The sequence below is a fragment of the Mobula birostris genome, chromosome 24 (genome assembly GCF_030028105.1).
Source record: "Mobula birostris isolate sMobBir1 chromosome 24, sMobBir1.hap1, whole genome shotgun sequence".
Classification (NCBI taxonomy): Eukaryota; Metazoa; Chordata; class Chondrichthyes; order Myliobatiformes; family Myliobatidae; genus Mobula; species Mobula birostris.
In genome coordinates, this window is record NC_092393.1 from 1,576,466 (window position 1) to 1,603,568 (window position 27,103).

Genomic DNA, 27,103 nt, shown 5'->3' on the forward strand with positions numbered 1-27,103 from the left:
CATTGGGGATTTTAACATGAAAGTGGATTGGGAAAACCAGGCCAGTACTAGACCTTGAGAGATAATTTGTAGAATGTCTAAGGGATGGCTTTTTAGAACAGTTTGTTGCTGAGCCCACTAGGGGACTGGCTGTGCTGGATTGGGTGTTGTGCAGTGATCCAGAGGTGATAGAGAGCTTGAGGTTAAGGAGCATTGGTTGATTGGCGGAAAAGAGAGTGGGAATAAAGGAATCCTATTCTGGCTGGCTGCCGGTTAGCAATGGAGTTCCACGTGGGTCGGTGTTGGGACCGCTGCTCTTTACAATGTATGTCAATGACTTGGGCGATGGGATTAATGGATTTGTGGCTAAATTTGCTGATGATACAAAGATAGGTAGAGGAGCAGGTAGTGTTGAGGAAACAGAGAGACTTAGATAGGGGAATGGGCAAAGAAGTGGCAAATAAAATACAATGTTGGAAAGTGTATGGTCATGCACTTTGGTGGAAGAAATAAATGGCAGATTATTATTTAAATGGGGAGAGAATTCAAAATGCAGAGGTGCAAAGGGACTTGGAAGTCCTTGTGCAGGATACCCTAAAGGTTAACCTCCAGGTTGAGTTGATGGTGAAGAAGGCAAATGCAATGTTGGCATTTGTTTCTTGAGGTATAGAATATAAGAGCAGGGATGTGATTTAAGGCTCTATAAAGCACTCGTGAGACCACACTTGGAGTGTTGTGTGCAGTTTTGTGCTCCTTATTTTAGAAAGGATACACTGACATTGAAGAAGGTTCAGAGAAGATTCACGAGAATGATTCCAGGAATAAAAGGGTTACAGTATGAGAAAAGTCTGGCAGCGCTTGGACTATATTCTCTGGAGGTCAGGAGAATGAGGAGGGATCTCACAGAAACATTCCAAATGCTGAAAGGCCTGAACAGATTAGATATGGCAAAGTTATTTCCCATGGTAGGGGAGTCTAGGACAAGAGGAGACAACTTCAGGATTGAAGGATGTCCATTTAGAACAGAGATGTGGAGAAATTACTTTAGTCAGAGGGTGGTAAATTTGTGGAATTTGTTGCCAGGAATGACTGTGGAGGCCAAGTCATTGGGTGCATTTAAGGCAGCGATAGATAAGTTCTCGATTACCCAGGGCATCAAAGGGTATGAGGAGAAGGCAGGGGAGTGGGGATGGCCGGAAGAATTGGATCAACCATGATTGAATGGCGGAGCAGACTTGATGGGCCAAATGGCCTACTTCTGCACCTGTATCTTATGGTCTTATGGTGTAACTGATGCCTTTTTGAAGCAAGTGGGAACTTCCGCCCGTAGCAGTGAGAGGTTGAAAATGTCCTTGAATACTCTTGCCAGTTGGTTGGTACAAGTTTTCAGAGCCTTACTGGTACTCCGTCAAGGCCTTCCGCCTTGCAAGGTCTCATCCTCTTTAAAGGCACCCTCTTTTATTTTTGTTTTTGAAAATTAATGTTTGAAAATTTGTTCTTTTCTACTGGCACACTAATGCAGAAGACAAAAAGTAAATACCTAAAACAATTCATCTAAAAAATCTAAGATGCCTAAGACTTTTATACAACACTATTTTTTTGTTCTTTGTGACAGTATATTTTTCTGAGATCAAAACGATATGTGCTAATTGTGCTATGTGCAGAGTGCCGTGCACTGTCGGTGATGTGTTTTACACCTTGCCCTGGAGGATTGATGTTCTGTTTGTTTGTATTCCTGTGTGGTTGAATGATAATTAAGGTTGAACTTGAACTTTGGCTCTGTAAGCCTGGATCATACCTCTTCCCACTTGTGGCATCTCCTCTCAATTCCTCAGTCTCTGCCGCATCTGTTTTCGGAATGAAGCTTTTCATTCCAAAATTAATAAAATGTCCTCCTACTTCAAAGAAAGAGGCTTTTCTTCCTCCACCATTAATGCTACTTTCAGTCACCTATCTTCCATTTCGTGCACGTCTGGCCTCACTCCAACCACCCGCCATTCCACCTTGTCTTTACCTTTTACCCCATCAGTCTCTATGGCCAGCACATAATTCTCTGTAAATTCTGCCACCTCCAGCGGGATCCCATGACCAAGCACATCTTTCCTCCCCCCCCCCACTTTCTGCTTTCTGCACAACTCCCTTGTCCATTCATCCCTCTCCACTGATCTCCCTTCTGACACTTGTTCCGCTTACAAGGATGAGTGCCACAACTCCCTCCACCTCCTCCATTGCTACCATTCAGGGCCCCAAATGGTCCTTCCAGGTGAGATGACACTTCACCTTTGAGTCTGTTGGGGTTATCTTTTGTATCTGGTGTGGCCTCTTGTATATTGGTGAGACCCAACACTGATCGGGAGATCTCCCGGTGGCCAACCATTTTAATTCTACTTCCCATTCCCATTCCAACATGTCAGTCCATGACTTTCTTTACTGATGTGATGAGGCCACACTCAGATTGGAGGAGCAGCACCTCGTATTCCGTCTGGGTAGCCTTCAACCTAATGGCATGAATGTTAATTTCTTGAACTTCTGATAATTGCTCGCCACCTTTTTCTCCTCGGTCCCCATTCTCCATTTCTGCCCATCACCTCCCCCGGGGCTCCTCCCTCTTCCCTTCCTTCCATGGTCTTCTGTCCTCTCCTATCAGATTTCCTTTCTCCAGCCCTTTATCTCTTTCAGCGATCGACTTCCCAGCTCTTTCCTTTGCCCCTCCCCGGTTTCATCTATCCCCTACTGCCTTGCACTACTTCCTTTCCTCCCTACACCTTACTCCGATTTCTCATTTCTTTTTGCAGTCCTGATGAAGGGTTTTGGCCTGAAACCATGACTGTTTACTCTTTTCCATAGATACTGCCTGGCCTACTGTGTTCCTCCAGAATTTTGTGTGTATTAATCCGTAAGCCATGCTGTTTGTGTTCTGCAGCCAGTGGAGGCCACTGATGATGCATTCTGGGACCAATTCTGGGCTGACACGGCCACGTCCATCCAGGATGTGTTCACCTTGGTGCCAGCTGCTGAGATAAGAGCTGTGAGAGAAGAGTCACCCTCTAACTTGGCCACCCTGTGCTACAAAGTAAGTATCACATGTGTTTTTTGCTCTGAACCTGGAGTAAGAGCAGGCTGAGAGTGATAGTGCAAATGTTTCCCTCTTCTGTAACATAGTGTCTTTATCCCACACTTCTACTGTGATGTGAGTTGTTGCATAGGTGTGTTGTAAAGCTTTCTCAGTATTGTTTTACGAGATTCCTTCCACCACAGGTTAGATACCATCTAGTGCTTTATCTACACTGACCTATTGCTAATGTACCTAAAGGACCCCAGAACTTACTGTTTCAAGAAAATTTCCTGCAAGAAACCAAATAAGTTTTGGGACATGTACCGGTGAAGAGGATGGGGCATCAGATGTGATTGACCACGGTTGTCCAAAGATTGCTGTGTGTTCATGAAATCCAGACTTGGGATCCAATGCACTGTCCCACCATTCAGTACACCTGATGTCTTACGTCAGCCCTAATTTCACATATCCCTTGATTCCCTTCATATAGTATTCCCTTAATATAAGCTGTCTTGAATCAGTTGCTGAGTCTCCAGGGCGTTGTCGAGCGGAGAATTCCAAAGACTCACCCCTCTGTGGTGAAGGGATTTCTTCTTATCTCAGTATGGTATGCTCAACCACTTATTGCGAGACCATGATACCCCCCTCCCCCATAGAAGAATATGACATAGACTAAATCATTAATTTAACCTCCTATTCTGGCACAGAAGGTTATGGTATAATACTGTCTAGTTTATAAACTGAGTTTAAAACTGAGTTTAAAACTGTCTTCCCATATCCCAAGATTTAGGGATGGAAAGGATTGTGGAGAACTCTGGTGCAGACCCAAGGGAACTGCAAGCCAGGCACTCTTCCTCTTCTCCACTGTGACCACATACCTTGGTTGCTGGTTGCCTCTCTTCACGAACCTTATCCCAATTCTTCCCTCATCAACTGTTATGTCTTTCACCCTTGCTATGTCCACATTACTTGACTCTTGTTTCCCTTTCTTCCTGACCTGTCTGTAGACATTACACTGGCTCCATGCTGTTCCACCTTCACTTTGGTGACCACAATCCTTGACTCTCTTCCCTCATTTGACACCCCATCCCTCCCCCACCAATGTTGCATTAGCAGCTGTGAATGAATCTAAGGCAAAAAAATTGTGTGCAATTTCATGTTAAACATGATTTGTTTCATCAGCTGCCAGCAGTGTGAAATGCGGCTGGAATGTGGGAGAACTGAAGAATGTTCCATCTTTTCACCAACTTCACTGAGGATCTGTGAAGTGAATGTCATTGTGTCGTACACCCATTGAGACCAAGTGCCCAGGCATTGACCTGATTTTCTATTGCATGATACTAACTCTTACTCTTGAGTTGTGGGACTCCATGCAAAATCAATATCGAAGCGAGAGATTTGCATGGTTTAGGCTTTAGTATTTCTCCTCGGAACTGTAGGGCTTCCATTCCTTATTGCTGTTAATTTTTCATTATCTTTATAGTCGTATTACAAAGAAGGTGACCATTGGACACAGGAGGTGCTGACTCTTTCAAAGAACTATTCCAATGGTTAATCACTTGAGTTTTATCCAAAGCTGTTCAATTATTCTTCGAGCATTTATTTCATTCTCTTTTGCAATTTTACAATGAGGTTTGCTTCTACAACCATTTAGGTAGTGTATATCAGATTGTACAATGTGGTGAGAATGGCAATTCCATGATATCTCTTTTGCCAGTTATCATGAAACTCCCTTTCCCTCAAAGCACACTGTGAAGGTGATGCTCATCAAGTCAGTCAGTGAGGATAGCATTTCATTATTCACCCTGTCAAACCCTTTATGATTTTGAACATTCCTTCTTTATCTTCTCTGCTCTGTGATCTTCGCATTCTTTGGCCTTTTCATTTGACAGATCTCATCCCTGGAAAATTCAGTCAGTCTCTGACCAGTGACCAATCCGGAGATCGGAAGTTTAGAGAGGAGGGAATTTCACGCAGGGCCACTGACAGTATACAAAGCAGCAAATCGGGCCAGTTTGTTTGGAGCTCTGACCAGCGACCAGGTGGTGTTTGGGATTGATTAGCAAGAACAAACTAAAGGAAGGTAGGGGCAAGTGCAGCAACCATCGTTTGAGTGGGCAGTATTGGTATGATAATTTTGAGGCTTTTGCTCTTCGAGACCAGCGAAGAAAGACTTCTGTCAGAGAAAGCAAAGAAAAGAAAATCCCTAGGTGGAGTTTTTTACCTCCCTCCTTTACATTTGCTCAGTTATTAGAGTAAAGATGCCAAGCAGGATAGTTGAATGTTCCTCTTGCAGAATGTGAGAAGGCAAGGAGACCTTCAGTATCCCTGAAGACTATAACTGTGAAAAGTGCATCCAGCTGCAGCTTCTAACAATCTGCTTTAAGAAGTTGGAGATGGAACTGGATGAACTGGAAGTTGGAGATGGATCAGCTGAGAGGCTGAAGAGGTGATAGATAGGACAGGTAGAAAGGTAGATGCACCCAAGGTGCAGGGCACAGGAAACTAGTCTTGACTGGTGACAGTCAGGAAGGGAAAGAGGTTAAGGAGCCAGTGTAGAGTAACCCTGTGACCATCACCCCCCCCCCCCAACAACTGGTATATCACTTTTGATACTGTAGGAGTGGGGTGAGGTGATGACCTAGAAGAGGAAAATCACAGTGGTCAGAGCTCTGGCAGTGAGTCTCTCTCTGCGACTCAGAAGAGGTGCGCTGTGGTGATGGGGAATTTGTTAGGGGAACAGACAGGAGGTCCTGTAGATGAGGGTGAGATTCCAAGATGGTATGTTGCCTGCTGGATAGCAGGATCGGGAGATCTTGGATCTCAGCTTTCTCAAGTGGGAGAGTGAACAACCAGTGGTCGTGGTCCATGTCTGTACCGATGACATGGGTAGAATGAGTGCCGAGGTTCTGCATAGGGAGTTGGGTGCTAAGTTAAAGATCAGGACCTCCAGGGTTGTGATCTCCGGATTGCTGCCCGTACCATGTGCTAGTGAGGCAAGAACTAAGAAGATTATACACTTTAACATGTGGCTAAGGAGTTGGTGTGGAAGGAAGTGCATAAGATATTTGGATCATTGTGCTCTCTTCCAGGGAAGGTGGGACCTGTACAGAAGGGATGGCTTGCACCTGAACTGGAGGGGAATAATATCCTAGCGGGAAGGTTTGTTAATGCTGCATAGTGCGTTTTAAATTAGAGTAGCGAGTGAATTGGAGTCAGAATGCCATAACGGTCAGTGGGGAGGTTGTGGAGACAGATGTTGGTAAGACTTCAGACAAAGTCAGGGATCAGAAGGTTGAGCATGGCATGACTAGTGACCTGAGCTGCATATATTTCAATGCAAGAAGTATTGTAGGAAAGGCGGATGAGCTCAGAGCATAGATCAACACCTGGAGTTATGACAGTATAGCTAATAGTGAGACTTGGTTGCAGGAGGGACAGAGCTGGCAGCTCAATATTCTGGGGTTCTGTTGGTTTCGACACGACAGAGTGGGAGCAATAAAGGAGGAGGGATAGCGTTACCAGTCGGGGAAAATGTCATGGCAGTGCTGCATCAGATAGTCTGGAGCACACGTCTAGTGAGGTGTTATGGGTGGAACTGAGAAATAAGGAAAGTATGACCATGTTAATGGGGTTATATTATGCATCTAGTCTGAGGGATTTTGAAGAACACATTTGTAAAGAGATTGCAAACTGTTTAAAGAAACAAGGTTGTTACAGTAGGGAATCCCATACTGTAAAAGGGCATGAGTTTATCAAATGTGTTCAAGAAAGTTTTCTGCATCAGTAAGTATAAGTTCCACTGAGAAGGAGTGTGATACTGGATCTGCTTCAGGGAATGAGGCCGGGAAGGTGACGGAAGTTTGTGCTGGGGAACACTTTGCATCTAGTGGCCACATTGCCATTAGTTTCAAAGTAAATATGGAAAAAGATAAGTTTGGTCCACTGATTGAGATTCTAAACTGGAGAAAGGCCATTTTTGATGGTATCAGAAAGGATATGGCAAGTGTGAATTGGGACAGGCTGTTTTCTGGCAAATGTATACTTGGTAAGTAGGAAGCCTTCAAACATGAAATTTTGAGAGTACAAAGCTTGTATGTACCTGTCAGAACAAAAGGTAAAGATAATAAGTGTAGGGAAACACAGACAAAATGCTGGAGGAACTCAGCAGGCCAAGCAGCATCTATGGAAGAAAGTACAGTTGATGTTTTGGGCTGAAACCTTTCGGCAGGACTGGAGATTAAAAAACTGAGGAGTAGATTTCAAAGGTGGAGGGAGGGGAGAGAGAATCGCCAGGCAATAGGTGAAACTTGGAAGGGGGAGAATGAAGCAAAGAGCTAGGAAGTTGATTGGTGAAAGAGACAGAAGGCCATGGAAGAAACAAAAAAGTGGAAGGGGAGGAGCACCAGAGGGAGGCGATGGGTGAGCGAGAAGATAACATGAGAGAGGGACAAGGGGGTGGGAAACGGTGAAGGGGGTGGTGGGGGAGGCATTACTGGAAGTTTGAGAAATTGATGTTCATGCCGTAAGGTTGGAGGCTACCCAAATGGAATATAAGGTGTTGTTCCTCCAACCTGAGTGTGGCCTTATTCCAACAGTGGAGGAGGCCATGTATGGACATATCGGAATGGGAAGTGAAATTAAAATGGGTGGCCACTGGGAGATCCCACTTGTTCTGGCAGAAGGAGTGTAGATGCTCGGCGAAGCTGTCTCCCAATCTACATCAGTCTCACTGATATACAATAGGTCACACCGGGAGCACTGAATACAGTATATGAAGTGTCGCCTCACCTGGAAGGTCTGTTTGGGGCCCTGAATGGTAGTGAGGGAGGAGGTGTAGGGGCAGGTGTAGCACTTGTTCCGCTTGCAAGAACAAGTGACAGGAGGGAGATCGGTGGGGAGGGATGAATGAACAAGGGAGTCGCATAGGGAGCGATCCTTGTGGAAAGCAGAAAGTGGAGGGGAGGGAAAGATGTGTTTGGTGGTGGGATCGAGTTGAAGCTGGCAGAAGTTTTGGAGAACTATGTGCTGGACGCGGAGGCTGGTGGGGAGGTAGGTGAGGACAAGAGGAACCTCATTCCTGGTAGCACGATAAGAAGATGGGGTAAGAGCAGACGAGTGTGAAATGGCAGAGATGTGGTTGAGGGCAACCCCTTTCTTTGAAAAACAAGGACATCTCCTTCATTCTAGGATGAAAAGCCTTGTCCTGAGAGCAGATGCAGCAGAGGCGAAGGAATTGAGAGAAGGGAGTGGCATTTTTATAAGTAACAGGGTAGGACGAGGTATAGTCCAGGTAGCTGTGAGAGTCTGTTGGTTTATAATCGACACTGGTGGATAGCTGTCTCTGCAGATCGAGACAGTGAAATCGAGAAAAGGAGAGGAAGTATCGGAAAGGGACCTGTTGATTTTGAGGGCAGAGTGGAAGTTGGAGGCAAAGTGGATGAAATCGACAAGTTCAGCACGGGTGCAGGAAGCAGCACCAATGCAGTCATTGATAGAGCGTTGGAAAAGTGTGGGACGATCACCAGTGTACGCTTGGAACATAGACTGTCCATGTAGCCGACAAACGGGTAGGCATAGCTGCGACCATGTGAGTGCTCATGGCTACCCCTTTGTTTGAAGGAAGTGGGAGAAACCAAAGGAGAAATTATTGAGAGTAGGAACAATTTCCGCTAGGCGGAGGAGAGTGGTGGTGGAGGGAAACTGGTTGGGTCTGGTGTCCAGAAAGAAATGGAGAGCTTTGAGGCTTTCCTGGTGGGGGATGGAGGTGTATAGGGACTGGACATCACAGTAAAAATAAGGTGAAGGGGGCCAGGGAACCTGAAATTATTGAAAACATCTGGAGCGTGTGAAGTGTCACGGATGTAGGTAGGAAGGGATTGAACCGGGAGGAATAAAACAGTCGAGGTATGCAACTATGAGTTCAGTGGGGCAGGAACAAGCTGAAACAATGGGTCTACCTGGACAAACAGGTTTGTGGATTTTGGGTAGGAGGTAGAAACGGGGGATGCAGGTACTATGAGGTTGGTGGCAGTGGATGGGAGATCCCTCGAGTCAATAAGATTGGTGATGATGTGGGAGACAATGGCCTGGTGTTTCTTAGTAGGATCCTGTTTGAGGGGTAAGTAAGAGGAGGTGTCTTGAGAGTTGACGCTGGGTCTCAGCAAGGTAGAGGTCAGTTCATCAGACCCCTACAACACCTCCCTTACCTGCAGGTTTGATGGTGAGGTTAGGATTAGTGCGGAGGGAATGGAGAGTAGAGAGTTTGGAAGGAATGAAGTTGGAATAGGAGAGAGGAGTGTTAAAGTCCTGTCAGCAGTTGGCAATGAAAAGGTCCAGAGCAGGCAGAAGATTAGGGTGGGGTGTCTAGGAAGAGGAGGAGGGTTGAAGATGGGAGAAGGGGTCATCAGTGTGGGGTGGGGAGTTCTTGCCAAAGAAATAGGCTTGGAGATGGAGGCGGCGGAAAAAGAGCTCAGTGCCTTGGCTGACGCGGAACTCACTGAGGTGTGAGCACGGGAACAAAAGTGAGACCCTTACTGAGGCCAGAACATTCTATGTGAGAGAGGGGAACGTCAGAGGAAATGGTGAAAACCCAGCATGGATGAGAGCTGGGATCAGAGGAGGGGGAATTGTAGGGAACCTTGGTTTTCAAGAGATATTGAGGCCCTGGTTAAGAGAAAAAAGGAGGTGCATAGCACGTACAGGCAGGTAGGGACCAATGAGATGCTTATGGATTAAAAAAAAATGCAAGAGAATACTTAAGAAATAAATCAGGAGGGCTAAAAGAAGGTTGCCCTAGCAGACAAGATGAAGGAGAATCATAAGGGATTCTACAGATATGGTTAGAGAAAAAGGATTGCAAAGGACAATATTGGTCCTCTGGAAGATCAGAACGGTAATTCATGTGTGGAGCCAAAACAGATAGTGGAGAACATAAATAAAGTTTTTGCATCTATATTTGCTCCAGAGATGAATGCAGTCTGTAAAACTAAGGCAAAGCACCATCAACTTCCTGGACCCTGTACAGGCTAGAGGTGGAGGTGTTAGCTAACCTGAGGCAAATTAGTGTGGCTAAATTCCCTTGGCCTAACAAGGAGTTCCCTCAGACCCTATAGGAGTCAAATACAGAAACTGACGTGGCCCTAGCAGAGAAATTTAAAACGTCCTTAGTGACAGGAGGGATACCAGAGGGTTGGAGGATGACCAAAGTTGTTCTGCTGTTTTTTTAAAAAAAAAGCTCTAAACATAAACCAGGAAATTGTAGGAAATTGCGTGAATTTTTTTCTCTCTGCACATTGTGTGTTTAGTCTTTCTTTGATGGGTTCTTTTGGGTTTCTTGGTGGCTGCCTGTAAGGGGACAAATTTGAAGGTTGTATAAGGTATAAATGCTTTGTTATTGTACTTTGAGCTTTGACTAGAACTCCCATCCAGCATTTCTGCTCTTATCTTATTTCACATTCTCCTTACCCTCTGAGTGAAGCAGTTCCCCCGCATGTTCCAGTTAAATATTTTACCATTCATCCTTAACCCATGACCTCTGGTCCTAGTCTCACCCAGCCCCAATGGAAAAAGCCTCTTTGCATTCACCCTCATAATTTTGTACGCTTCTATTGAATCTCTCCTCATTCTCCTATGCTCCATGAAATAAAGTCTTAACCTACTCCACCTTTCTTTATAACTCAAGTCCTCGAGTCCCACCAACATTCTTGTAAATTTTCTTTGCACTCTTTCAATCTTATTAATACCTTTCCTGAAGGTAGGTGACTAGAACTGCACACAATATCTGTGATGCCACTTTCAAGGAATTATGGATCTATATTCCCAGATCTCCTCAGTGCCCTACCACTCATCATGCAAGTCCTACAATGGTTTTTCCTCCTAAAGTGCAACACCTCACACTTGTCTGCATTTAAATCCCATCTGCCATTTTTCAGTCCTTTTTTCCAGCTGGTCCAGATCCCACTGCAAGCTTTGATAGCTACCTATGCTGTCCACTCCATCTCCAATCTTGGTGTCATCCACAAATTTCTGATTCAGTTTACCACATTATCATTCTGATTGTTGACAGGTGGCAGTGCACCATTCCCTGCTACACCACTAATCACAGGTCTCCAGTTAGAAAGCACTTTGCTTTTGTTTTAATTGTTTTTCTCTTCTAAAACTGTGTATAGTTTACATTTAATTAGTTTTTCTTGTGAATGCTGCTTATATAGTGCCACGTACCTGTGATGATGTGGAACTAAGTTTCTCATTGCACCTGTGGATACATGTACTTTTGCATGGACAGTAAAGTCAACTTTAACTTGCATTCTTTGAGGAAGTAGTAATCCTTGCCCACCTAATCAAGAGAGCCACCTCAAAACAATGAAAAAAATACTGTGATCATATCCTCCACAAAATTCTCCAAATCTGCTGGTGGTATAAGCAAACTGCAGTCAGTGTTTTTTCCACAGATCAATGCTCCCAGTACGTGGGCCCAATCATTCTTCAGTTATTCAACTCCCTGAAGTAAACACTCTATTGCAAACTCTGCGACCAGAAGAGATTACCTGACAGAAACAGAATTCTGAAACTCTCCACGGAAAAGAAAACTCACTTCCTCACTGACTCTTTGGAATTTCTGGTCCATCAACTCTCAAAGTGGTGAAGAAGCATTTGTAATATTCTACGTGCTCTTGAGTCCATGGATCAGAGCATGTAGGACTCCTGTGTTAGTAGCTGTGCAAAGTCTGTGTGTTTCACACTGGCCTTAGAACCCACAGAACCAGGATGGAAGTGAGCCATCCCTAGAAAAAAATATGACATCACTTCATCCGAATTCTGGATGTTGCATTGTATTTCACATGATGGACGAGTTTGAGCAAGTATGCAAAGCAAGTTTTGACCATACGCCGGAAAAATTGTTCACAAACTTGTGTGAGGTTTGATCCTGAGTTTTAGTAACCACTCTACTAGCATTCCTTCAGCTCACCTGATTATTGACCTCTTAATCTTGCATTTGTCACTTAAAGCCTCGATTATTTGGCTTCCATGGATCTTCCATAAACTTAAGATTGTACAAAAGGTTTCCCATGTTTTAGGATGCATTGGACCCATTCTCAAATTATCTTCTCTCTAATCCATATTGGTTCCCATTGAAGACGACTTTGTTTTCAAATTATAATCCGAATAGTTTTGAGCCTCTCTGTTCTAATGATATCCTAACGTTACAGACCTTGAGACATTGTGCCCTTCCTGTTAAGATCACAATACGAGGTAGGAACAGAAGTAGACCACTCAGCCCCTCAAGTCTGTTCTGCCATTCTGATATGATCTAACATTTCTCATACTCTTTCCTATCCTTTCTCCATTGATACATTGACCGATGAGAGTTCTCAATACACCAAATAAATAAAAAATAAAAGTTATTTGCCACCGTAATTCTCCATGATGAGTTCCAAAGACTCATGGCTTCTGAGAACAAATTTTTTTCCTCAGCTCAGTCTTGGAATAATTGTCTCATTATTCAGAGGTCATGTCCCCTTGTTCTGCCTTCTCCCATAAGACAAAATATTCTCTTAGCTTTTAACCTTACTGCCCCTTAAGAATCATTTACCTGTTAATGAGTTCATTCTTAATTCTTTTCAGTCAATAGAATGGCAGTCTATTTAATTCTTCCTCATAGAATGATCCCTCGACACCAGGACTGGCCTGGTAAACCTCCTCTGCACCTTTGTTAACAGTATGTCTTTGTTTTAATGGGGGACAAAAGCTGATTGCAGTACTCTTGAGATTAGTCTCATTCGTGCCTTGTATGATTCCAGCAAGACTTCCCTACCTAGATAGGCCAACATCTTTGAATCAGGGCCATCATTCCTTGACCACCTCCATTGTTTGTCTATGTACTTATCGATTGAGATACTGCACAGAGTAAAGCCCTTCTGGCCCTTCAAGCCACGCCGCACAGCAACCCACCAATTTAACCCTAGCCTAAGCACAGGACACCTTACAGTGACCAATTAACCTACCAACTGGTACGTCTTCGGACTGTGGGAGGAAACTGGGGCACCCGGAGGAAAGGCACGTGGTCACAGGGAGAATGTAAAAATTCCTTACAGATAACATTGGGAAATGAATTGGGGTCGCCTTTAGTGTAAAGCATTGTGCTTACCACTATGCTACAGTGCCGCTCCCACATTATCTGCTGCACGTGTGCGAGCTTTCTGTTTCCAAATCCCTTTGTGTTGCTGCTCTGCAGTTTTTCTCTATTTAAATAATACTTTGTTCTTCTGCTTTACATCCTGAATTAAGCAACCGTACATTGCCCCACATTGTGCCCAGCCTGCCAACACTTTAGTTAGTTTTTCAGATGCATCCCATCAGATGTCTGAACAATTCAGCAGCAGTACCTCATTATCCCTTTTGCACCATTTATTTACTTTATCATTTATAATAATTTTATATTTTTGCACTGTACTGCTGCTACAAAACAATGAATTAAATGTCAATGGCAATGATCTTGATTGCTGACCTGCCTGACTGGTACCTAGTCTATTTTAATGTCACCGTCTGGAGTTTAGCTCTGGAATTTCCTTACGAAATCTCTTCCTTTCCATTTCTGTTTCTTCCTAGATATCACATAAATCCTATCTCTGATTTTATCATATTTTATTAGATTTTTAATAACTGAAAATGCTGAGCAGATACAGGTTATTCTGCTAATGCATAAGGGTTAACTGTAACTAATCTGTACTTACCACTACCACGTCAGCATGGAACGAGCTCTTTCTGCTCCAGCTGACTGCATTGCTATTCATCCAGTCTATCAGCACTTGCTCTGTTGCCTTCCGTGCCTTTGTAATCCACGAGCTTATTTAGATGCTTATGCGATGAGAGTCTCTGCTTCGATCATCCCTTTAGGCAGTGTGTCCCAGAATCCAAGCATCCCATGGATGAAAATTGTTTTCTTATGATCCCCTCTAAACTTTCCATAGATTGATGCCCTCACACCCCTGCTGTGGGGGATAATTTTCCTACCATCTACCCTCAAAAATGTTTCTCAAATTTGAATACCTCTGTTGGGTTCCTCCTGAGTAACCTGCACTGCAATCTCTTGTGGCTCCTCAAGTTTCTGTGTATAAAACAAACCCAGACTGTCCAATCTGCCTGCTGCCTCTCTGTGTGAGAAAATATAAATGATGTCTGTTTTATTCCCCAATCAGGCTGTTGAGAAGTTGGTCCAAGGAGCAGAATCGGGCTGTACAAGTGACAAGGAGAAGCAGGTTGTGATAAACTGCACCCAGCTGCTGACTCGCATCTTGCCATACATATTTGAGGATCCAGACTGGAGAGGCTTCTTTTGGTCGACAGTCCCAGGGACGGGCTGTGGAGAGGTACTTTTCTCTGGCTACGTGCAGTCATGGAGTGATAACATTGGTCTAGTTGCTGAATTAGTGAGACAGAAACTACCATTCAAGAGGAAAATAAAATGCAGAAAACTAGAGGCCAGTTAGAGAAACATCTGTCATGAGGAAAGTGCTGAAGAACATTAATAGGAGGCAATATCAGGAATTCATCAGATAAGTGGGATCATTGTCGTTTTATGAAAGGGTCATCAGGTTTGTTGGAGTTAGACCATAAGACATAGGTGCAGAATTAGGCTATTCAGTCCATCAAGTCTGCTCTGCCATTTCATCATGGCTGATCCCAGATCCCATTAAACCCCATACACCTGCCCTCTCACTGTTTCCCTTGATGCCCCGACCAGTCAGGAATCTGTCAACTTCTGCTTTATGTATATCCACAGACTTGGCCTCCACCGCAGTCTGTGGCTAAAAGAAAATTCCTCCTTCCTTCTGCTCTAAAAGGCGCCCTCAATTTTGATGCTGTGCCCTCTATTTCTGAATACAGGTGTTCCCTGCTTTATGAGCGTTCGCTTTATGCCTCTTCGTTTTTATGAAAGACCTACATTAGTACCTGTTTTCGCTAACCGAATGAAGATTTTCACTTTTACGAAAAAAGATGCCCGCCTTAAACTTGTGTTTAACCCGAGAAAGACTACCATGACCGTGAAGCCTTGCACAGGCAGGTGTGTGCGCATGCGTGTATGTGCCGATTGTTTTTCTGCAAATCGGTTTTGGCTTAATCTTCCCAATTCTGTTAAGTGAAACTACACTGTACATACATTATTTCTACTTTATATAGGCTGTGTATTTATCATATCATTCCTGCTTTTACTATATGCTAGTGTTATTTTAGCTTTTGTGTGCTATTTGGTATGATTTGGTAGGTTATTTTTTGGGTCTGGGAATGCTCAAAAATTTTTCCCATATAAATTAATGGTAATTGCTTCTTTGCTTTACGCCATTTCAGCTTACAAACGGTTTCATAGGAACGCTCTACCTTCGGGTAGTGGGGGAAACCTGTATTCCTACCACAAGGAAACATCCTCTCCATCCACCGTATCTAGTCCTTTCAACATTTTGTAGGTTTCAATAAGATCACCCACATTCATTAAATTCCAGTGAATACAGGCCCAAAGCTGCCAGATGCTCCTGATGATAACCCTTTCATTCCCAGAATCATCCTTGTGAACCTCCTCTAGACTCTCCAATGACAACACATCCTTTCTGAGATATGTTGACAACACTCCAAGTGGCAACACTACTAGTGTCTTATAAAGCTTCAGCATTATCTCATTTTCATTTTCCATTCCCCTTGAAATAAATGCCAACATTGCATTTACCTTCTTTATCACAAACTCAACCTGTAAATTAACCTTTTGGGAGTCTAGCATGAGGACTCTCAAGTCCCTTCGCACCTCTGATGTTTGAATTTTCTCTCCACTTAGATAATAGTCTGCACTATTATTCCTTTTACCAAAATGCAATATCATATGTTTCCCAACACTACTCCATCTGCCACATTTTTGCCCATTCGCCCAATTTGTCTAAGTCCTGCTGCAATTGCATTGCTTCCTCAGCACAACCTAGCCTCCACCTATCTTCGTATCATTCACAAACTTTGTCACAAAGCCATCATTTCCACTATCTAAATTGTTGCCAAATAATGTGAAAAGTAGCGGTCTCAATATTGATCCCTGAGGAACACCACTAGTCTCCGGCAGCCGACCAGAAAAGGCCCCTTTTATTCCCAATCGTTGCCTCTTGCCTGTCAGCCATTCCTCTATCCATGCCAGTATATCTCCTGAAACACCATAAGATTTTATCTTGTTAAGCAGCCTCATGTGAGACACCTTATCAAATGCCTTCTGTAAATCTAAGTGAATGACATCTACTGCCTCTCCTTTGTCCACACTGCTTGTTACTTCCTCGAAGAACTCTTAATGGATTTGTCAAGAAAGATTTCCCTTCATAGAAACCATGCCAACTTTGACTTATTTTATCATTAGTCTTCAAGTACTCTGAAACCTTATCCTTAATAATGGACCACACCACTTTCCCAACCACTGAGGTTAGGCTAACTGGCCTATAATTTCCTCTCTTTTGTCTTCCTCCCTCCTTAAAGCATGGAGTGACATTTGCAATTTTCCAGTCCTCTGGGACCATGTCAGAATCAAGTGATTCTTGAAAGATAATGACCGATGCATTCATTATCTTCTTAGCAACCTCTCTCAGGACTCTGGGATGTAGTCCATCTGGCCCAGGTGACTTGTCCACCTTAAGACCTGTAGTTTGCCTCATGCTTTTTCCTGTGTAGTAGCAATGACACTCACAGACCTCTGGCACACTGCTAGTGACTTCCACAGTGAAGGCTGATGCAAAGTACCCACTAAGTTCATCTACCATTTCTTTGTCCTTAATTACTACCTCACCAGCATCACTTTCCAGTGGTCTAATATCAGCTCTCACCTCCATTTTATTCTTTATATAACTGAAAAAACTTTATTATCCTGCTTTATATTATCAGTTAGTTTGCCCTCATATTTCATCTTTTCCCTTATAGCTTTTTTAGTTGCCTTTTGTTGGATTTTAAAAGCTTCCCAATCATCCAACTTCCCAATCACTTTTGCTACTTGGTATGTCCTTTTCTTTGCTTTCATGGAGTCCTTAACTTCCCTTGTTAGCCACAGTTGCCTAGCCCAACCATTTGAGAGCAACTTCTGTGGGACACATCTATTCTGTGCCTTGTGAATTATTCCCAGAAACTTCAGCCATCTTTATTCTGTTGTGATCCCCGTCAGTATCCCCTTCCGATCCACCTGGGGAAGCTCCTCTCTCATGCGTCTGTCATTTTCTTTCTTCCATTGCGATACTGATGCGTGTGACTTGTGCTTCTCCCTATCAAATTGCAGTATGAATTCTATGATATTATAATCACTGCATTCTAAGGGTTCCTTTACGTTAAGCTGACTAATAAGGTCTGGGTTATTACATAAGACCCAATCTCAGATGGTGTAATGTTCATTCAGGTTCTTGGGTCTAGCAAGTGATATAGAAAACACTCTGTGAATAGGTATATTAATCATTTATTTACAAACAGTAAAAATTCAACCAAACATTCATGCAACACACACAGAATGCTGGAGGAACTCAGCAGGCCAGACAGTGTCAATGGAAAAAGTCCATAGATTCTGCCTGGTCTGCTGAGTCCCTCCAGCACTTTGTGTGTGTTGCTTGGATTTCCAGCATCTGCAGATTTTCTCTTGTTTGTGAACCAAACATTCATGTTCCCCAAGTTACAGATACTACAAAGCTGAATATTCAACAAACATACTTAGTTAAATGTGCACGTAGCGTATACCTTCCCAATCATTATATGCATCCTTGTCTTCTGTGAGGAGACTTCATACAAATTCAGCAATCTGACCGGTTGGTCCAGTGTGCAAATTCAAGTGCCATCCACTGTATAACTGGATCTGCCACCACAAATTAGCATCCACTACTTTGTCATTCTGTAATACAGGGAGATAAAAATACACTCACTCTTGATTAGTCATTGGATATTTAGAAAACACAGAAACAATAGAACTACAAGAATTTCTCCCCAAATGCTCAATTCCCTCTGAAATGTGGACATCTCATATCTGGAATAAAGTTCCCCGAATTTTTACCAAATTTCAACTCAAATCACATGGTCACTACGAAAAATGAGTCATCCCTAAAACCAATTATAAAAGCCATGGGGAAGCAAATACGAAGTAACAGATTAAGACTCAACAAACACTTAACAGATTCAATAAAAAGAAACAGAGTAATTGACTAAACAAACACAAGAAATAAAGTTACAGATTAAATACAAAGCACAAATTACAAAGCCCAGGCTGTACTCCTCTTCTTTAAAACTTCCTATGGAACTGCAAAAACTTAAAACAGACAATTTCTCACAGTGAAACAGCTCACTTATCAAAGAAGAACTGATAAGGAAAAAGCAACTGAGACGGGACTCAGCACATTCACAGAGTTTCTTGGAGAGAGGGAGGGGGGAGAAAAAAAATCTTTTATTGGGAGAACTGCCTCCGTAACCATGTGTCCCACCATTCCAGAAGTTAATTCAACATCCCCTGGTGAGTTACCACTATCGTGGTATATTTCCCTGATAAGACCCACTGGCGTAGAACTTTAGTAGCCGCCTCTACTGTGCTGCATTCTGCTTCGGGTTGTAAATTCCATTCAGTAAGAGTGGGATACACAAGTTGAACTGCTGCCGTTACCTGGGACCATCGTGATGCATCATGCTCAGGGGAAGCAAGAAGTGTTCTCAGCGTGTTATTAGTCGCATGTTGGGATGATAAGCTCCCTAAAACACCAATGGCTCTATTAGATAGGCTCACTATGGTACCCCCCCTGCCCATCCCATAACCTCAATGACCACATGGCCAAAGAGTCACCAGCCTTTTGTCTGTGCTTATCCTCTAAACTTGCTAATTCCTCAGTGGAGATTCTCGAAGCTCTGTTGTCTCGAAGGTGTCCATTAAACCATCCTCTGTACCGCCCTGAGGCACCGCCTCTGGAGAGGAAGAAGCTGCAGGCCAGTGCCCCCCATGGCAGGTGTGGGGACGCATAGTCACTTGCCTGTCCCGTACTGTTTTGGACACATGAGGGAGAGGATGATCACCTCTAGGATTAAACTAATTTAATTAAATTCCACTCTTCCTTTTCTCGCTCTCTCTCTCATGCCACCACTCCCTCCTCTCAGTTTCATCATCTATTCAGATATCCCCATCTGCCAGCCCCCAGTGTTGGATCATCGCACCATTTGAACATGGCTCGACCCTTAACGGGACCAGGTACCCAGTAGGCCCTTTGAGCTGCCTCTAAATTCTGTACTTTCATTAGCCGACAGGCTTTCTGTAATTTGTATCTTCTAACTTCATAGCCCTACTCTAGGCCATCAATAGTGATTCGCTCAAGATAATACAGTGCTGACTGAGATCTTCCAGTTCATTTTTAAGACTCGCTTTCATTTTATCCTGATGTCTCACAACTGTTGCAAACAGCCAGAAGGCATCCCGCTGCCTCTCTTTCCCCCTGGGAAAACCCAACGATTTAAGTTTTAAGACATTGTGATATCCCATTTCAACCCCGGTGACATCTAACTGGTCTGACCAATCTACTGGCGTTCCACAACCTATCAGTAAGTTAGTGAGACTTCGAAAGCCTGAGCTATTATCTGTTCACCCTGAGACTCTGCATCTCTCAAACAGAAGGTCCTTTCTTTTAAATAACCTCTTAAAGAAATGCATTTCTGCTCAAAAATTCAGACCCTGCTCAAAGCTGCGGCAAATGTAATGAGTGCTCAGTCAGGTTCGTGTCTCTGGCAAGTGATACAGAAAGCTTTCTCTGCGAATAAGTGTATCAATAATTTATTTACAAACAGTAAAAATTCATGTTGCCCAAGTTACGGACACTACAAAGCTGAATATGCCCTTTCCAGCTCCCTTTGCAATCTCAACCCCGCATCTTGGCTACTATTTGGAGGCTTATTATATAATGTTTTTTACCCTTGCAGTTTCTTAACTCCACCCATAAATACTTGACATTCTCTGACCCTGTGTCACTTCTTTCTAAAGATGTAATTCCATCTGTTACCAATAGAGCCACACCACCGCCTGTGCCTTCCTGCCTGTCTTTTTGATACAAAGTATATCCTTTGTTAAGCTCCCAACTATGACCTTGTTTCAGCTTCAACTCAGTGATGCCCACAATGTCATACTGACCCGTCTCTAATTGTGGCACAAGTTCGTCCACCTTATTCCAAATGCTATGAGCATTGAAACATCGTCCTACATTCTTCGCCCTTATGAATTTTGCCTTTGTGGTACAACTTCACTCTTTGCTCTGTCTGCAGTTGTACACAATCATTGGTTTGTCCTTCCTTACATGCATATTACAAATTACATCATCTACTTGTAAACCAGCTGGCTCATCCTCAGCTCTACCGTACTGGTTCCCATCCCCCTGCCATATTACAGAACAGAGAGAGGAGAGGTTCCAATTATCCAGAAATCTGAATCCCTGCCTCCTCCATTTCTTCAGCCACGCATTTCTACCCACGTTGTAACTGCCCTAGACGTACGGAGCCTGAGAAGGTGGTCTTTTCACTGCTGAGTCCTGTGGCTGTTAGCGAGGGCCTAACAAACCACGTCCACAAAGACACATGGAAAAAGGGGGTTTCATTTAATTTTGCTGACGACACTACTGTTGTTGATGGAATCAAAGGTGGTGATGAATTGGCATATAAGAGGGAGATTGAAAATACGGTTGAATGGTGCCATAATAACCTCGCACTCAACGTCAGTCAAACCAGATTATAGGAGAAAGAAGCTGGAATTCCACATTAGGGAATTGGAGGTGGAGGGGGTCAGTAACTTTAAATTCCTTGACATTATCATATCAGAGGATCTGTCTGGGACCAACAAGTAAATGCCATTAACAAAGAATGCATGGCAGTGCCTGTACTTTCTTAGAAGTTTGCGCAGATTTGGCATGTCATCTAAAACTTTGACATGCTGGAGAGTACCCTGACTGGTTGTATCACACCAGTGCCTAGGATCAGTAAGGCCTATGAAAACTGGTGGATGCAGCCCACTCATCCTCATCACTGAGCATGTTTACAAAGAGTGCTACCACAGGAAAGCAGAATTAATTCAGACCTCCAATATTGATTCAGCAAACACATGACAGCCTGCCCCCCCCCCACAGAAACTCACACTAAATCATTTCAGAAAGTGACTTGCTCCTAAGTGTTAAACTATTAGGCACCTGTGCTGTTTTAACTACGTACTGCACCACAGTTGCGGCCAGTCCAAGATTCTCTGGCGGGTCATCACCACCAATGTACAAATGTGTGAACGAGGCTCCCTGGCGAAGTGTTTTAGTCCCCTTTTCTATGCTTCACTCCCCCTGGGACTTCAAATCCCACTTGAAGGGTGAGGTATACTTGACCTAAACCACCGCTATCACTGACCCAGAGCAATTCATCACCCCCGTGGAGGTGGGTGTTGTTAATCAGTCCCCCTTCTCTGCCAGACACACATCTCTCTGTTGGACAAACTCGCTCCAGCACCCCTGCATCCCGGATCCTCAGCAATCACGTGAATGGAGGCTCCTCTGGCTTCTGCCTATATCTGTCTCCCGGCTCCACCAGTTCCTTAGCAGAGAACTCTGATAGTAGTCATCTCAGTGAGACCCACTGTGTTACCCTCCCCAGGACCCGCTCATTCATTCTCTCCCTCACCCCGGTCTGGGACTGGGTGTCTGGCCTGTACTGGCTTGACTCTATGGGGGGGTGGGGGGGAGGGCATTCACTTAGAGGGTGAACCCCAAGGCTCTCTTCTAACCTCTCTTCCCCATCCCCACTATCTAACCAGTTGTCCCTATCCCCCATCCACCTGTCAGGGTCATCTTCTCACAACATCAGGACTCGGACCTTAACAGGGTCCAGTCACCATTAAGCCCTGTGGGCAGCCTCCGACTGCCACACCTTTTCTAGCTGACAGACCATATCTGTACAGCTATCCTCTCTTAACTTGGGTCTGTGCTGACTGAGCAGCTTCCCCTAAATACATCGTTGCTTTAGCACTTCCACTTTGTTTCTTAAGCAGTCAGTCTTTTTCTCCTCCTTTGATATTGTCTCGTAGTGCTGCCTTCCTGTGGCTGCCAGCAGCCAGAAAGCACCCCTCTGGCTCACTACTCATTGGGACCATACCTTAACAAGTACAGACACTACTTGCTGTTCCATTTTCACCCCATGAGAGTCCCGTTCTTCTGACTAGTCCACTGGCATATTGTGGCCACCTGTAGTTTGTTGAGACTCTCAAATCGCAAATCTCACACTGTTGTGAGCCCACCCTGAGACTCTGCACTCCTCACCTCAGAATCAGGTTTAATATCACTGGCATATGTTGTGAAACTCGTTAGCTTTGTGGCAGCAGTACAGTGCAATACGTGCTAAATGTAGAAAGCTATGAAATACACAAATTATATATGTATATTAAATAGTTAAGTTAAAATAAATTGTGCAAAAAAACCAGAAATAAATAAAAAAAGAAAGTAGTGACGTAGAGTTCTAGGTTCAGTGTCCACTTAGAAATCGGATGAAGCTGTTCCTGAAGAGCTGAGTGAAAAAGAGTGCCTTTGGTCTTACTAATGTTGAGTGCAGGTTGTTGCTTTTGACACCACTCAACTAGCTGATATATCTTGCTCCTGTATGCCCTGTCGGCACCATCTGAACTTCTGCCAATAATGGTCGCATCGTGAAAATTCAAAGGACATTTATTATCAAAGGACATATACATTATGATTCATCGCCTAACAGGCAGCCACAGAGCAAAGAAACCCAAAAGCAAACCCCATATATATGAAAAAGGTTGTCTAGCACCCAATATGCAGAGAATTTAAAAAAACACATCATGCCCATAAGAAAATAAAAGAAAATAACCCATAAAAAAGACCGTCAAACACCCAGTGTGTAATTGCAAAAAAAATCATGCAAACAGTAACCGCAAGCAAATTGAATTTCTGAACTAAAGTCTGCAAGAGTCTGAGACCCATAGTTCAGCACAGAGCCCTGTAAATGTCACAGAGTGGCAATCTTAATCGGCCCCCACCTTGCCTCAGGCCTTGACACCATGACTTTTCAAACTGGCCTGGTGCTTAACTCTCCATCCAACATTAGTCAGTCATCTGATCTGGCTCACTCCTCGCCACCCTGACCTTTTCAATCTGGCCCCACGCTTAAATTGCTGTCTGAGCAATAGGTTCTCCCACTTGGATACACCGGACTTTGCCACCTTGATTCGGCCCATAAGTCTGCGTCTGAACATCGTGTTCAGTCATGTCTGTGGCCTAGACCCCGCAGCTTCAATTCTGCCTGTGTACGGTCTATCACACTCTTCCACATTCTTGGCGACGGACTTGCTGCCTCGCCTTGCCACATCAAATTGTCTCCAAGTCCAAAGGGAAGTTACAGACTATTACTTGTGATGATCATTTGCCAGAAAAAGTGTGGTTAACAAAGTATTTAGTTGCCTATAGCATTTAAGTACTTGCTTCGTTAGCCACCAGCCAGAAGTCACTAAGGTTCTTAAACGCCGTACCATCAGCAGATTTTTAGAAGGCATTTCTGCTATGCCTAGCCACACAGTCATGTGTAAAGAAAGTAGAGCAGTGGGCTAAGCACACATCCCTGTGGTGTGCTAGTATTGATTGTCAACGAGCTGGAGATGTTAGTTCCAAACCGCATGCGGTTAGGAAGTTGAGTATCTTGAAGCAGAGGAAAGTATAGAGGCCCAAGTTCTGTAGCTTTTTGATCAGGACTGTAGGAATGATGGTGTTGAATGCTGAGCTATTGTCAATAAACTGCATCCTGGCATAGGTATTTGTACATGTGATCCAAGGCCGTGTGGAGAATCATTGAGATTGTGTCTGCTGTAGACCTATTGTGGTGGTGGGCAAATTGCAGAGGGTTCAGGTCCTTACTGACACAGGTGTTGATTCTAGTCATGACTAACCTCTCAAAACATTTCATTACCGTAGACGTGAATGCTACTGGATGGTAGTCATTAGGCAGCTTGCAGTGCTCTTCTTGCCCTTTTGAAGCGGGTGGGAACTTCTGACCATAGCAGTGAGAGATTAACAATGTCTTTGAATACCCACACATGGAGGGTTCTCTCTCTCTCTCTAAATTTTTTAATCAAAGTACGTATACAGTATGTCACCATATGCAATCCTGAGATTCGTTTTCTTGCAATGACAATAATTACAAGAAACACAATAAAGTCAATGAAGGACCACATCCAAAAGGATGGAAAACAACTAAGGTGCATAAATGCCAACAAACTGCAAATACAAAAAGAAAGAGAAAAAAGTAATAACAATAATAAATTAATGAGCAATAAATATCAAGTGATTCCAGTTTAGAGTGAATAGTTCAGTGATGTGGCAAGTGATGTTAACCTGTGGTTCAAGACTCTGGTGGTTGAGGGTAATAACTGCTCCTGAATCTGGTGGTGTGAGACTTGAGACTTCTGTACCTTCTTCCTGATGGCAGCAATGAGAAAGGAGCTTGGGCGGGGATCCCTAATGATGGATGCTGCTTTCCTGTGACAGCACTCTGTGTACAATGATGGGAACGGTTTTACCACGATGGACTGGACCATATCTACTACTTGTTGTAGGTTTTTCCAGACAAGGGCATTGGTGTTTCCATACCAGGCTGTGATGCAACCAGACAACATATTCTCCACCACTCATCTATAGATAAGTCTTCGATAATAAACGTACTTTGATTTTTTGTCATGCTGAATCTTTGCAGACCTCTAGGAAAGTCGAGGTGCTGCTGTGCTTTCTTCATAATGACAGTTACATTCTCCACCCAGGACAGATCTTCTGAAATGATAATACTAAGGAATTTAAAGGTGCTGACCCTCTCCACCTCAGATCTCCCCATGATGACCTACACCTTATTGGGGAAAGTGAGCAGGAGATAGATAGGAGCTACAAGGAATTAGCGACCCAGAGGCTGCAGGAGTTAGATAAGTGGGTGACAGTCAGGGAAGGGAAGGGAAGAGCTCAGATTGTAGAGAGCACTCCTATGGCCACCAGTAATCATTATCTCATTTTGGATGCTGTTGGGGTGGGGTGGGGTGGGGGGGGGTGACCTGACAGAGGATGACCACGCTGATCTGGTCTCTGGCACTGAGCCTGGTTCCGTGGTGCAGAAGGGAGAGAAGAGGATAAAGAATGTGGGAGTCATAGGGGATTCCATCGTGAGGGGAACAGACAGGAGGTCTGTCAGCCTGATAGAGATACCCACATGGTGTGTTGCCTCTGAGCTGCCAGGGTACAGGATGTCTCGGATCGGGTGCAGAGTATTCTGAAGGCAGAGGGTGAACATCCAGAAGCCCTAGTACACGTTGGTACTAATGACATAGGTGGACAGAGGGAGGAGGTTCTGAAGAGAGAATTCAGTGAGTTGGGTAGGAAGCTGAAAAGCAGGACCTCCAGGGTAGTAATCTCAGGATTTCTGCCTGTGCCACGTGCTAACGAGTGCAAGAATAGCATGATTAGGCATATTAATTTGTGGCTGAGAGACTGGTGTAGTGGGCAAGGCTTTGGGTTCCTGGATCATCAGGGCCTCTTCTGAGGGAGGTGCGACCTGTACAAAAAAGATGGGTTACACCTGAACCCAAAGGGGTCCAATATTCTAGCAAGCAGGTTTAATAGAGCTGTTTGAAGTAATTTGGCAGGGGATGGGAACTGGAGTGATAGGGCTGAGGAAGGGAAAAACAAATAAATCATTTTCATTTTTATTATATTTTTTATTCATTATTATTAAAGATCAACAAAAAATACATTAAGATAATCAAGTCAACATGTCAATATGTGCAATAAAGCAGGGGTCCCCAACCTTTTTTGCATTGCAGACCGGTTTAATATTGACAATATTCTTGCGGACTGGCGGACCCGAGGGGTGGGGTAGGGTTGCCAACAGACAAGAGTAGCGGTCAAATACATTGGGTTTACCCAGAGAAAGACTACAATGACCATGAAGCTTTGTGTGGGCACCAGTGCGCGTGCGTGTACGTGCCAATTTTTTTTCCACAAATCGTTTTTGGCGATTCTGTTCGGGGGGTGTTAATCACGACCGGAATATCGGTGATAAGTGGCTAATACACTCAATTTCACTTCTAAAAGGGTTTATCTAACGAATTTAATATTAAACACAGCGCATGTTTTCCTCGCGTGAATATAGTGATAAGTGAATTATCAGGGGAGGACAGGGGAGCTTGAAGTAAGTGTTGAATGAACTTCCAGTAGAAGTGGTAGAGGCAGGTTCGATATTATCATCTAAAGAAAAATTGGATAGGTATATGGACAGGAAAAGAATGGAGGGTTATGGGCTGAGTGCAGGTCGGTGGGACTAGGTGAGAGTAGCGTTCGGCACGGACTAGAAGGGCAGAGATCACCTGCTTCCGTGTTGTAATTGTTATATGGTTATATAAGTCAATAGCATCATAACATTTTAAGTAACGTTTGGGTATTAAACACACAGCACATATTTTCCCCGGATGAACATATAAAATCATTGCAACACTCCGATATCGCTGAATCAGTGGAAGCCCTGGGCTTGTTTCCCTGCAACAACGCGGTCCTATCGAGGGGTGATGGGAGACAGCGATACTCGAAGGGGGTTCCTTATGTCCAGTCTATTCCGCAATTTAGTTTTCGTTGCATTCATTGCAGAGATACGTTGGAAATGGAAGCAACGTTTTCAGTGCTTTCGTGGCTATCTCAGGATATCTAGCCTTGACTTTGATCCAGAATGCGGGCAGAGATGTTAAGTCAAACATACCTTTCAGCCGGCCATCATTTGCAAGCTCGAGGAGTTGATCTCTTTCCTGCGCTGACATGGATGACGCGCGGGTAATGACCTCGTGTGCGTTCAAGCTCAACAGTGCGTGACAGGGAATGAGGAAAGGTGCAGCTGACTCATATCGTTTCCTCGCGGCCCGTTAGCATATGCTTTGCAGCCTGGTGGTTGGGGACTGCTGCAATAAAGAATTAAATACATTAAGATAATCAAGTCAATATGTCAAAAGGTACAATAAAGAATTAAATTAGCAAA

General features: G+C 43.9%; 1 protein-coding gene across 1 annotated transcript in view; it reads left to right on the forward strand.

The window, feature by feature from the left end:
- The window catches only part of LOC140187201 (protein HID1), a 251,216-nt gene that overhangs the window by 34,555 nt on the left and 189,558 nt on the right, over positions 1-27,103 (forward strand). The window contains exons 2-3 of the mRNA XM_072242269.1: positions 2,903-3,052; positions 14,236-14,406. Coding sequence (XP_072098370.1) covers positions 2,903-3,052; positions 14,236-14,406 — 321 coding nt within the window. The remainder of the gene's footprint in view (positions 1-2,902; positions 3,053-14,235; positions 14,407-27,103) is intronic.